This window comes from Mesoplodon mirus (genome assembly GCF_964341445.2).
Source record: "Mesoplodon mirus genome assembly, chromosome: 1".
NCBI lineage: Eukaryota > Metazoa > Chordata > Mammalia > Artiodactyla > Ziphiidae > Mesoplodon > Mesoplodon mirus.
Window position 1 is genome coordinate 25,622,934 of NC_138976.1, and position 12,916 is coordinate 25,635,849.

General features: G+C 48.0%; 1 protein-coding gene across 3 annotated transcripts in view; it reads left to right on the plus strand.

Moving 5' to 3' along the window:
• The first annotated feature begins 354 nt into the window (after positions 1-354).
• COL15A1 (collagen type XV alpha 1 chain) overlaps positions 355-12,916 on the plus strand; it is a 101,558-nt gene continuing 88,996 nt past the window's right edge. Inside the window, exons 1-3 of one of the 3 annotated variants that reach the window (XM_082621440.1) lie at positions 355-415; positions 635-731; positions 814-899. In XM_082621440.1, the coding sequence (XP_082477566.1) occupies positions 721-731; positions 814-899 (97 nt within the window). In that variant the 5' untranslated portion in view covers positions 355-415; positions 635-720. The other 2 variants (XM_082621438.1, XM_082621439.1) reach the window with 2 other exon arrangements.

Consider the following 12,916-nt stretch of genomic DNA (forward strand, 5'->3'; position numbering starts at 1 on the left):
TTATTAGGGTTCTCTTTGCTGCGTTTATTTACATGAATCACTTATACCGCCCCAAGGGGGCCACTCCTGGGCATTCAAGGTGGTTGTGTGTCAGGCGCGCAGGGCAGGGCACAGCAGTCAGGAGCCCAGTCCAGCTGTGTGAACTTGGGACATTCACTGCGTCTCTCTGAGCCTCAGTTTCTTCGTTGTCATTTAGGGAAATCAGAGCGATTCCAGCCTTCCTGGGCTGGTGAGAGGATTTCATTGGCCCGTAAAGAGAGTGCTTTGTCTTTGGGGCAGCCCGGACAGGGACAGACGTGAGGGCCGGAGGGAGCTGCCCGCTGACCCACAAGAGCGCGGGCGCGGGGCTTTTCTCGGTTACACAAGGCCGCCCGGGTGGAAAGCCACGGCTGGGGGGCGTGCATCTGTCGAGGGGGTAAGGGGCGTGGGGAGGCGGTCAGCGCAGCCAGGAGCCACGGGACGTGAGTGCGCCGCTGCGGCACTGCCCGAGGTGGGGCACGGCGCGGCGCACGGGGGACCGCAGGGCGCGGCAGAGTCGGGTTTCAGAGCGCGGGTGACTCAGGGCGCGGGCCGGATCCTGCCCGCCGCTGCCGCTGCCGCTGCCCCTGCCCAGCGCCGCCTTTGTTCCCGGCAGGAAGGGCGAGCGGCCCGCGCGCAGAGCCCGTCGCCGTCCGTGGAGCTCGGCGGCCCGGTTCCCTCAGGGGCTCGCGGAACTGCGGGATGGCGCAAAGGTAGGACTCGCTGCCCCGCGCCCCGGCTCCCCCCGGCCCCTCCCGGCCGCCTCACCTTCTCTCCCTCCGCCACTTCTCGCAGGAGGGACACGCAGTGTTGGCGCCTGCTGTGGCTGCTTTCCATCTCCGCGCTTCTCCCCGCTGTCACCCGGACCCGCTCCGCGACAGGTAAGCGGCCCGGCCCGAGGGTGGCACCGGCTACCTCCGCACCCGGGGGAAGTTGGTTTTGGCTGCGGGCGCGGCTGCGGTCCGCGCCTGCGGTCCGCGCCTCATTCCTGGACATAAAAGGGAGTCCTCGCCTCTCGGTGCGCACGGGTGGTTCTGCCACGGCTTCCCCGGGCGCTGCCGGGGGGTTCGAGGGGCGAATGGGAGTCTCTGAGCGGCCGGAGCGGGTGGAGCGCTGTCCGGGCACCCGAGGTGTCTCAGCTAGGTGCGGCCCTTCCAATCTTGGGCAGAGGGGGACTTTGGAAGCCCAGTGACAGCGCCAGCGGCTCCGCGGGGACAGTTAGCTCCAGCTCACCCAGGGCCCGCGCTCAGGTCGCGCGTGCTGGCTGGTTCATTGTAAGGGCAGAGCTGGTGCCCTCTCTGTACACAGGTGCGGAAGCACGACCGCCAGCTGAGACACCTGGCGCTTTGCCGCGCAAGAAATAACGGTACTGAATTGCCCTGATGCCTAACTTAGCCCTGAGTTATCTGGAGAGTCCCATCCATCGTGGGCAGTAGCTCCATGTGTGATGGGAAGAGCTATGGACTGGGGACCAGGGGATCTGATACCTTCTATTCCCAGGCCTCACTTTCCCTACCAGGACCCAGAGGCGGTTGTATGACTAGTGGAGTCTGAGTTAAAACAGTTTTGAGTTAAAGTGTGTTCAGGCTTCCTGGGCTTGAATTGTGGCTGTGTTAGGTGCCATTATACAATGAATTTCACCACTCTTTGCCTCAGTTTCCCCATCTGAAAAAGGGGAATACTTAGATGACCTTTCCTCCTAGGAATGCTGTGAAGATTAAAAGAGATATTAGAAATAATATGCTTTCCACACCATGGCACATACTGGGTACAAAATAAGTGATCGAAACTACAGGTTGATCCTTGCAATAGCTGTGTTGGAAAGCAATGCAGGCATTTTTACAGAAGAGGACACTCAGGGTGAGAGAGGCTTAGGAACTGGCCTGTGCAAAAGGCAGGGCTTGGGCGCCAAGGTCTCTAGACTCTGGTCCTTCCCTGCTCAGCCCTTTCTCCATGCAGTTTTGCAGGAGAGCTACCACTCTCCAAATAGTAGCCTCGGACTGCTTTTGGATTGAGGAGATTAGTACACAGTCTCCATAGAATAAGTGTGCTGGGAGACAGGGTCTGGGGTGGGGGTGGGGGAATGGACACAACCTCTGTCTCTGTGAAGGAAACTGAGGACTGTTGGGTGGCCATGGTTAACTCTTTGTGTGCTGAAGGAAGCCTGGGACAGCCCAGATCCTTGCCTCCTTGGGAGCAAGACTCAAACCCAATGACAACTTTTCCTGCCAGAGCATCCAGCCTGGCATTTCTTGCAGACCAAAGGGCAGCTGGAGCACAGTTTTGGCTTCTCAGCACCATGGCCCGTGTCGGAACGTTGCAGTTTTGCATGTAATATAAGGTACTGCCAACTCAGCGGCAGAGGGCAGCTTCAGGTTCTGTGGTCTTTGTGAACTCTGCTGCAACCCCATCCCCAAAATGAAGAAGGTCTGGGGAAAGAAAATTTGGTGTTTCTTTCTCCTCCTGCGTTTGCAGGCTGGCTCTCTGGATGCCAGGTCAGGGCTGTTTTTCTAACACAGAGGAAGTCCTGTGCCTATCCTTAATGTAAAAAGGGAGTGCCAGGAAACCCTCAGGAGAAGAATGAATGATTGTAGTGTTCTAATTACTGGATAGATTTTTGGTTTTCTCTAAAGTTAGGAATACCCATTACTGATGGGTGATTGATGGATATTCAGTGTCCCTCGAGGGGAGAATCTTCCTAGACCTGAAATATCCTCCTGCAAACTAAATCTGGCATGAAGTTTAATAAGGCTGACACTTGTAAACCACTTCATATGTGTGATATGTTCATCCTTCATGCACCCAATCATCACAATCACTCCAGGAGCTGGGTACTGGGACTGTGCTTCAGATGAGGAAACGTGGTCCAGAGACCCCAGGCTTCTCAGCTCCTGAGGGTTTTCTGGCTCACCCTGTTTAAAGACACCCTTGTCAGTTGGCCCCTTGTCCCTCGCATCAATCCTTGTGCCCCTAGTGGGTGAGGGCTGAGCTGGTAAAGTTACAGTGTCACTGGAATGCCTGCTCTTTTAGAAGATAAGGAAGTTGTTGTGAGACAGGGGCAGTGGTGTCATAACTAATTTGCTCCTGATTACAAAATGTTAATATGTGCAAATGATCTACTTTTCTTTAAACTGTTTTATTGTGAAATATAACATCTGTTCAAAAAAGTGCACACAAAAATACAGTCCCATGATTTCTCACAAAGCAAACTTTCATGTAAGTGGGTCAAGAAATGGAATAGCCCCAGAAGCTCTCCTGTGCCCCTTGGCTGTGATTATTTCCTCCCTCCCCTCAGGGGTAACCATCCCCTTGACTTTTATGGTGATTCCTTCCTTCCTTTTAGAAAATAACGTTAGTACCTAAGCATGGATCCCCAAATTCTGAAGTTCAGTTTTTCTTTTTTTTTTTGAGCTTTATACATGTGGGGTGTCTCCTTTGGTGTCTGGCTTCTTTCCCTGAATATTAAGTTTTGAGATTCATTTATGCTGTTGCATTTCACTGTATTAATTCATCTTGCTTTCTGTACAGTATCCCACTGTATTAATTTACTGTCCATTATTTATCCATTTTTTCCCAATGACATTTGGGTGGTTTCCATTTGGGGCTAATATTGTAGCGTGTCTCTGACATGCTGTTTGTCCACGTCTCTTTGTGCACATGTGCACACATTTCCGTTGGTTGTACACGTGGAATTGCGGTGCTGGCTGACAGGGTAGGCAGGTCCTCCAAAATGAACAATAGCAGCACGGCTTCCACTATGGTTGTGCCAGGGCTCACGGCCGTCAAGCTGGTAGGAGAGCCTCTGTTTCTTCGCCTCCTCACCAGCACTTGGTGTTGTCAGTGGGCTTAACTCCAGCAGTTCTAATGGGTGCACGTTAGAATCTTACTGTTGTCTTAATGTATGTTTTCCTGATTATTAAGTCGATTACCTTTTCGTATATGTATTGGGCATTTGGATATCTTGATTTACTTTTTTAATCGAGGTGAAATTCATGTAACATAAAACTAGCCATTTTCATAATGACAATTCAGTGGCATTTAGTACATTTTCAATGTTGTGCAGCCATCATCTCTAGTTCCAAAACCTTTTCATCACTCCAAAGAAAACCTCATTCCCATCAAGCAGTCCCTCCCCATTCCCCCCATCCCCACTCCACCAGCCCGTGGCAACCACGAAACTGCTTTCTGTCTCTATGGATTTGCCTGTCTTGGATATTTCATATAAATGGAATCATACAATATATGACCTTTTGCATCTGATTTCTTTCACTTAGCATAATGTTTTTGAGGTTCATCCATGTTGGAGCATGTATTAGGACTTCACTTTTTTATGGCCAAATAATAGTCCATTGTTTACCGCAATTTGTTTATCCATTCTTCCATTGATGAAGACTTTTGGGCTGTTTCCTCCTTTGGGCTATTATGATTAGTGCTTTTATGACATTTGGGTACATGGATCTGAGTACTTGTTTTCAATTATTTCAGTTGTATACCTAGCAGTGGAATTGCGGGATTATATCATAATTCCATGCTTAAATTGTGGGGAACTCCTAAACTATTCTCCACAGTGGCTGAACCATTTCACATTCCCACCAGCAGTGTACAAGGGTTCCAATTTTTTCATGTCCTTGGCAACACTTGTTATTTTCTACTTTTCAGATTACAGCCATCTTAGTGGGTATGAAGTGGTATCTCACTGTGGTTTTGATTTGTATTTCCTGAATGACCAATGATGTTGAGCATCTCTTCATGTGCTTCTTGGCCATTTGGGGGAAACTCTGAATACCAGTCAGGGCACGTTCAGGTTTACCCTCTAATCATCTCATTCTTGCTGGTGGCCAGCTGATGTGCTTTCCTGAGTGAGAGAGAAGGGGGTAAGAGTCACACCTAAGGGCTTCCCTGGTGGCGCAGTGGTTGAGAGTCCGCCTGCCGATGCAGGGGACACGGGTTCGTGCCCTGGTCCGGGAAGATCCCACATGCCACGGAGCGGCTGGGTCCGTGAGCCATGGCCGCTGAGCCTGCGCGTCCGGAGCCTGTGCTCTGCAACAGGAGAGGCCACAACAGTGAGAGGCCCGCGTACTGAAAAAAAAAAAAAAAAAGAGTCACACCTAAGATTTTACATCACTGACCTCCCACCTTAACTGTGCCCCAGCCTGTAATGAGCTCATGTTGCTCACATACCATTAGAAGTTGTGATGAATATGAATGATTGTAGTGTTTTAATTACTGGCTAAATTTCTGGTTTTCTCTAAAGTTAGGAATGCCTGTGGTGGCATAATGTCCTGCCATTATATGTTTTACAGCAGAGTTAAGGCTGAAAACCCCTGGCACACTGAACCACACACAGCTCCCCATGTATATTTGGGATTTTGCAGTCTCCTTGACTTTGCACAAGGTGTGATGAATCTCCTTGTCTAAAATACACTCCCTCGCCTTGTTTCTCTTTAGGGCCTAATTCTACCTCCCAGCTTAAACGGCACCTCTTCCAGGGTGCCTTCCCTGGATCTCCCCAGCTAAGCTTTCTCATCACTAAACCGCCACAGCCCTTCACCTGTCTCTCCAGGCACCAGCCACTGTCCCCCCTGTACTGACAGTATGTTTATTTCTCTCTCCTTCCTATGAGAGCACCTTGAGGGTGTGAATCATCACTCATTCATCCAGAATTGGCCACGTGGAGCTTGGCCATTTTGTCATTATGATAAATAGTGCTGCTGGGAACATCTTCAGACAAATGGCCTTTGTTTTCTTTTGGGATTATTTCCTTTGACTAGATCCCCTCAAACAGATTTGCCCATCAAATAACAGAACTAGTTGGATAGTTCTTATTATCTATTTAGATGGATCTTTCTGAGATACAAATTGAATCATGCCACTCCTTAGTTTAATTGCTCTCTCTGGGTTCTCCACGTACCTAGGATGGAGTCATGCTCCTTGCCCCCAAGTACCCCTTGTGGTCTGGCCTCTGCCTACCTCCTGTTCTCTACTCACATGATGTCCCTCTTGACTTGGGCTCACACCAGCTGCTCGCTGGCAGGTTTCTGGATGAGATATTCACCGTCCCACCTCTGTGTCTTTGCGTGGGCCAGTCCCTTCTTGAGAATGCCTTTCCCCTTTTTCACCTGGCACCCCCTCATTCATCCTTTAAGATTCCTCTCTGGGAAGTCCTTCTATTCTACCAGGCATGTTGAGTGTCTCTCCTCTGGGCTAACACTGTATATCACCATCTCTCAGTCACAGGGCTTCCCAGACTGGACCATGATCATGCATTACTTGTCTGCCCCCACCGCTACACAGGAAGTTCTGTGAGGTGGGGACTGGGCCTTGCCCGACTCTGAACCCCAGAACCTAGAGGGCCTGGCACAGAGTGGACACTCCCCAAACTCTTTCAATGAATCAAAGAGGGAATGAATGGGCAGGTCCAGACTGTGGTCTAGAGAGAATGTACCGATTTATCATGTCCTCTGCAGTGTCTAAGTCATCCTGAGTCTTCCATGGCTCTGCCAGCTGTGGAGTGGCCATGGCTGAGTAATCAGGGCACGTTATTGGGCTTTTAGTTTTCTTTTCTTTAATGACTTTAATAACTGGTTAGGCTGGAATTTACACTAATGTTACTTTGCTCTTTATCTTTTTTTTTCATTACATCTATTTGTGTAAACAATTTATTTTCTAGCTTATCCCACTCATCTTATTCCTGAAAGCCTCTATTTTGTCAAAAGCTGCATGTTTATCTTTTTGTGCTAGCTAAATATATGAGCTTATTTTCGAGTTTTCTTTGAGTGTCTACAACTTGATCCATTTAAAATGAACCATTGATTAAATAGATTACATAGAGTGTATTCTGAGGTCAGTTCTCTTCCAAAGTGGTACCTAGGATTCCCTGAAATACTAATTAAAATGTAAACTATTCCTCCATCCTAGTATTGCTTCTGGTTATCATATAAAATTATTCTTTTAATAATAAATTTTTTTGTGGAATCTTTATACATACTATTGGTTGCTTTCTTGTGCGTATGTGTTGTTTTTTAAAAATCCCACATGGTCTTGATAACTGTTGCTTTGTGACGTGTTTTAAAATCTGGTAAGGGAAGTTACCCCTGCTTCCTCCATTAAGCTATGAATTCCTTAGCATAGACTGATTTATCACATAATTTTCTCATGATATGATTGGATACTGAGAGTGTCATAGTGGTGGTGGGCAGGTGAGGGTTATAAAAAGCAAGGCAATCTTAACAATAAGATTCAATTTAAGACATTAATATGCAGTAAGGAGAACAGATGAGCAACTAAGGCTTCAAAGTCGGAGGAGCGGCTGTGGGGCCTGAGCTATTGCTGTCGACACAGAGCCCAGGGAGCTGAGGTGGGTCAGAGGTGTTGGAGAGGCCCAGTTTGCTGACTGACCACCTTCCTCCACTACCCCAATTCAAGAGAAAAAAGTCTAGGGTTAGAGCAGAACCTGGAGAAACCCCAGACCTCTTCCTGGGCAAGATCTAATGAGGCAAGAATGAGGCCTAGGTCACCTATTGAGTGCAACCCACCCCTTATCTCCAATCAGAATCAACTCAACCCAACCCAACCCAACCCAACCTAATCCAGTATAATCCATCCCAACCCAACTTTATCCAGTCCAATTCATTTCACACTTGTTGCATGCCATGGATGACTTAAAGAACTGGACAGGGCAGAAAACAGTTCTGAGGGCCCTCATATCTCTCTTAAGTGAGCAGGACCCTTGACTTCAGGTGTTAGGGCAGCCCCTTTTTTGGTTTGGGGAGCTTGGCTAGAGTCTGGCTTGCAGAGAGCAGCCCTGCCTTAGGTCTGTCTGGGAGTCACCCCTCCTATCACTGAGGGACTCAAATGAGGCCCAGATTAAAAGCCCCCTCCACCACCAAGAGGTCTTTGCAACTAGTCTCCTCCCAAAGCAAACGTCTGCTGAAGTCCTCAAAACTGTCTGCCCTGTTCTGTGTTTTGGCTACTACTATAGATTTCTGTCTTCCTCCCATATCTCCTGGCTGCCTGCCCTCTCTGAGGCCCACTGGGATAGGTGGCAGAGTGACTAAAGAGCCCCACTGGACCCAGTGCCCATCCTGGAAGGACTCACAATCTAGTAGTAGGGACCAGTGTGCAGCAGCTGGCTTGAATGCTGTGGACCTTGTCCTAAGTGTCCTAATGAGGGTGCAAGCAAGCCTCTTCAACACTAAAGTAGGGATGTCCATTTCCACCAGAAGGTGGAGGAGGCGGAGGGAGGTAAGCAAGCTTTGAAAGAAGAGATTTATATTTTTCAATAACATTAAAATATTTTGATAATAAAAATAATAGTCATTGTAAAAATCTAGGTTGGAAAAAAAAAGGAGTTTAAAAAAGTCGCATATTTTCACATGACTCAGAGATAAATCCTGCTAACATTTGGTGGACTGTTTTTCAAGTTTATCTTCTGTGCCTAAATATGCACATATGTTATAATGCGAATAGATCATTCTGTACACTGTATTTTGTTGCTTGGCATTTTTTTCCTTAACAATTATCTAGATACTTCCTCTGGAACATTGAATATTCTTCCCTAAATCCTTTGTAATCAAAATAGTATTTCATTATGTGGATGCCCCATAATTAAACTAGGCCTCTTTTAGGCCTTTAGGCTGTTTCCAATTGTTTACATCCATAAACACTATTGTGATGACCCTATTCTTGTAGCTCTGTACTTGACCATTCCTGTGACTATTTCCTAGCACAAATTCCTAAAAGAAACTGTTGGGGTCTAGTGCTTGCCCGTTTTTTTTTGTTGTTGTTGTTGTTTTTTAAGGCTTTCATTGCATTTTTTTTGGAAAGGCATAGTAATTTATACTCCCTGCAACAGCATAAGAGAATACCTACCTAACTTACCGCACCTTTGTCCACTGTTGCTATTTTTCTAACTGAAAGGAGAAAATGACAACAGCGCAAGGGACAGTGCCAGCATTACTGCTCCAAATTGCCCTTAGTTAAATGCAGTTGGGGATTCCTCCCTCGCCCCTACCATTCATTCATCCATTTGGCACGAGCCTTGTGGTAGGGCTAGAGGAGAATAGGCTTTTTCAGGAAATTAGAATGCAAGAGCTCAGGTCACAAGGACCTTGGTGGTTCTCAACCCTGGCTGCACCTTAGAATCACCTTGGGGATTCAAGAGGAATCTGAAGCCCAGTCCTCCCCGCGTCCAGGATTCTTAATATGCCTGGGGTCCAGTCTTGGGCAGGTTTCAAAAACTCTTGGTGTGATTCTAAAGTGCAGCCAGGGTTGAGAACAAGCAATGCAGTCCAGTGGCTTCCTTTCAAAAGTGACAATCCTGAGTCCCAGAAAGGGAAGGTCCTGTCCGTGGTCACAACACAGGTGAGAGGCAGAACTGCCACTGGATCCCAGAACCCACGTCCTGGGTTCAGATCTCAGCTCTGTTGAGTGACCCGGGGCCAGTGACTTCTCTTATCCATGTTTTCCTTATCTGTAAATTGGGACAATAATTCCTGCTATGAGGAGTAATAAGGGAAGCATGGGGCCTGTAATTGTTGACCAGTTCTGTACCTCTTTCCTTCCTGCTCCCACATCTCTGTGAGTTCCTTGAGGGCAGAAACCCTATGTTATTTACCCATGTTTCCTCAGCATCTGATGTGGCACCAAATGGACACATGAGTGTTTGAATACATTCAGGAATGAATATTCAAAGCCTGGGACTGTGGAGATCTTAGTGAAAACCTAGCATTAGGAACCCTGGACCATAGCAGAGTCTGTGTGAGCCTCCAGCTCTGCTGGAAGACCACCCCCAGCCATTCACTCTGATGATTGGTGATGATGATGACGATGGTGCTAATGGTGGAGGGGCCAAAGCATGTGGGAGCAGGGGCTGGGTGTAACAGATACGTCAGGGATGGAACACATTTCATGAAAGAAAAGTGAAGGTATGCCTTTCCATTGCTGGAAAGTTATAACCATTGCGTCCTGTAGAACAGAGAGTCCAAAAGCTGATGACAAACTACACCTAAATTCATGCAGTTTCAACAGCGTCACACAAAGAACCATCTGAAGTTAGGTGAGCCAGCTGCTTCTCCCCTTCCAGCTGCACAGTCTTAGTGCCTGGCTTGTTCTGTCTTTGTTTTCAGAAAACAGGTCTGTCTCCTGGCCTCCATTCTCTCCACCCACCCCCTATATTGCAGCCACAGGAGTCTTCTAGCTTCTTGCCACTCAGGTGTGGTCCACCAACCAGCAATATCAGTATCACCTGGGAACTTAGTAGAACTGCAGAATCTCCAGTCCCACTCACAGACCCAATTTATCAGAATCTGCCTGTTAACAAGCTCTCTGGTGATTCACATGCACATTAAAGTTTGAGCAGCAGTGTAAAACCAGCTCTTATTATATCACTCCCTGCCTTAGAACCTTTTGTCATCTTCCTATGCTAACCAACTGTGGTAGGCAGAGTACTGGCCCTCCAACTGTGTCCACATCCTAATCCCCAGAGTCTGTGAATATGTTAAATTACCAGAAAAAGGGGAATTAGGGTTGCAGATGGAATTAGTATTGATAATCATCTAACCTTCAAAAAGGGAGTGGCTCCTGGGTTACCCAGGTGGGCTCAGTGTAATCACAAGCGTCCTTCAAAGTGGAAGAGAGAGGTGAAGTGAGAAGGACTCGATCAGTCTTTGCTGGTGTTAAAGATGGAGGAAGGGGCCACAGCCAAGGAATACGTGCAGCCTCTAGAACCTGGAAAAAGAAAAAGAAAAAAAAAAAAGAATTTTTCCTCAAAGCTTCCAGAAAGGAGCATGATCTGCTTAATTTTTATCCAAGGTCTGTGTTGGACTTCTGACCTACAGAACAGTAAGGTAATACATTTGTGTTGCTTTAAGTACTTAATTTGAAATAATTTATTACGCAGCCGTAGGAAATGATTTTAACACTCCTTAGCATGGCATTTGAGACCCTCTGAAGTCCTACCAGAGTGCTGTTTTGGCCTCATCTCCAAGAATATCCTTCCTCTTAGCCTGATCTCAGAGCTCACAGCCCCCAGGGTGGCTGGAATGTCAGGGGTGGGGCACCCTGCGAGTCCAAGCTAAGATTATTCTCCCTGCACCCCCAGCACCTAACCCCATGTCTGGCTCTGGCAGGTACTCAGTCGATGCTTGTTAAACGAATAACCCAGTGGAAGCCTGCTATATTCATTCAGGTCACCACCAGCCATGGTGGGGCCCCAGTACCCTGGAGGCCCTGGAGAGGCTCTACTTTGCTGTTCCCCTGCTCTTCTGTCTTGGGCAAATCACTGGCTGTCTTTGGGCCTCAGTTTCCTTATCTGGGAAATGAAGGGGTTGGACCAGGTGAATCCTAAAAGCACTGTTAGCGGGAACATTCTAGGATATCTGAATTCACTTCACCCAAACTTTGCGGCAGTTGGGGGAGGTGATTCAACTCAGCAGCGCTCAGTCCAGTTCCCATCCTTCACTGACATCCTGTTCCATGGGTCAGGATACAGAACTATGCCCAGTGGCTCTGTGTATTTGGTACAAAGTGGAGACCACAGCTGCTCTCCTTCCCTGTCTAGTTAAAATGCCAAATTGCTCACTCTCCCACAGAAAGAAAAAGGGAGGGAAAAAAGAAAGCATTTCTCACTGCAGAGTTTTTCCACGTGACACATTTTCTAATTTTATTTCAGGCTTAACTGTCTAGAGTAGATGGCTTCATTTCAGCGTCTCCTCCTCCCCTTTTATTAGAATATGAGCTTCCAGTTGAAGAAGTGGAATGGTTTTTCTTGTTTAATATTTGCAAGTGTGGGCTGCTATCAAACTACGGCTGAATGTCCTCATTTTCTCTGCTGAAGGAAGTGCTCTCAGGTGCACAGCACTAAGCTAGTGGTAGGATTCCTGGGGTCTGGACCCTCCATGGGAAGCTTGACCAAGTCACTTCTGATCTTGGACTCAGAGACTTAATCTGCAAAGAAAGGAAGAGGTTGGGTCACCACAGAGACTGTACGGCCGATTGGAAGAACTGGTTGGTGGGCCCCGTTTCTAAGAATTGTTTTGTTTGAGACTTTATTGGAATTGTGTGCACCTAAATTTATATCTGCCATCAGCTTTGTCATCTCCGCACTGTCGCTGCAGTGCATGGATTGGCTGAGAAATTTTTAGCCCCTGGAAAGAGTGTTGTAGCATTGTTTCGAAGAAACTGATTCTGCTCCTGCAAGGTCTGTTGCATCCAATCTCTTCCTTTCATCCCTTTGCCCCACTGGGTTCAGGCCTGTGTCGTGCTCACTAAGGGACTGTCACAGCAGCTCCCTGTCCTGGCCAATAGGTCCTCCCATCTCTCTGTCCTCTGTTGCATCTTCTCACAGCAACCCGAGTCGCAGGTCCCATTATGTCACATGCCCTTAAAACCCTTCCCTGTTTTCCCTTACAGCACCTTAAATTCCAGTGTCCTCCGGCTGGAGCTCAAGGCATCTTCTCCCCTCCCAGCACTCCCGGTGCCCTGGCTCCAGCTACGGTGCCCTGGCTTCCCACCACGCTGAATTCCACTTGTCTCTGAATTTACAAGTATGTTCCCTCCTCCTACCTTTGCTAGCGCTGCCCCACAGTCTGGACTACTCTCCCTGCCCCGTTGAAATCCTCTTTCTCCTTTATAGACTTGGTATTCAAAGTATGGTCCCTGTGCCAGCAGCATCAGCACCACTGGGGAGCTTGTTAGAAATGCAGCGCTCCCCGGTCCAGCCCCAGACCTGCTGCATCAGAATCTACACCTTACCCCGGCCCCTGGCTGACGGGAGTGAAACAGAAGTGAGGGGCACGCCTTGTAGCGTGGTGGTCAAGTGCTGGAGCTAGGGGTCAGGCAGGGCTGGTTTGGTGACCTTGGACAATTTACTAGTCCTCTTCTAGCTTCAGTTTCCTTA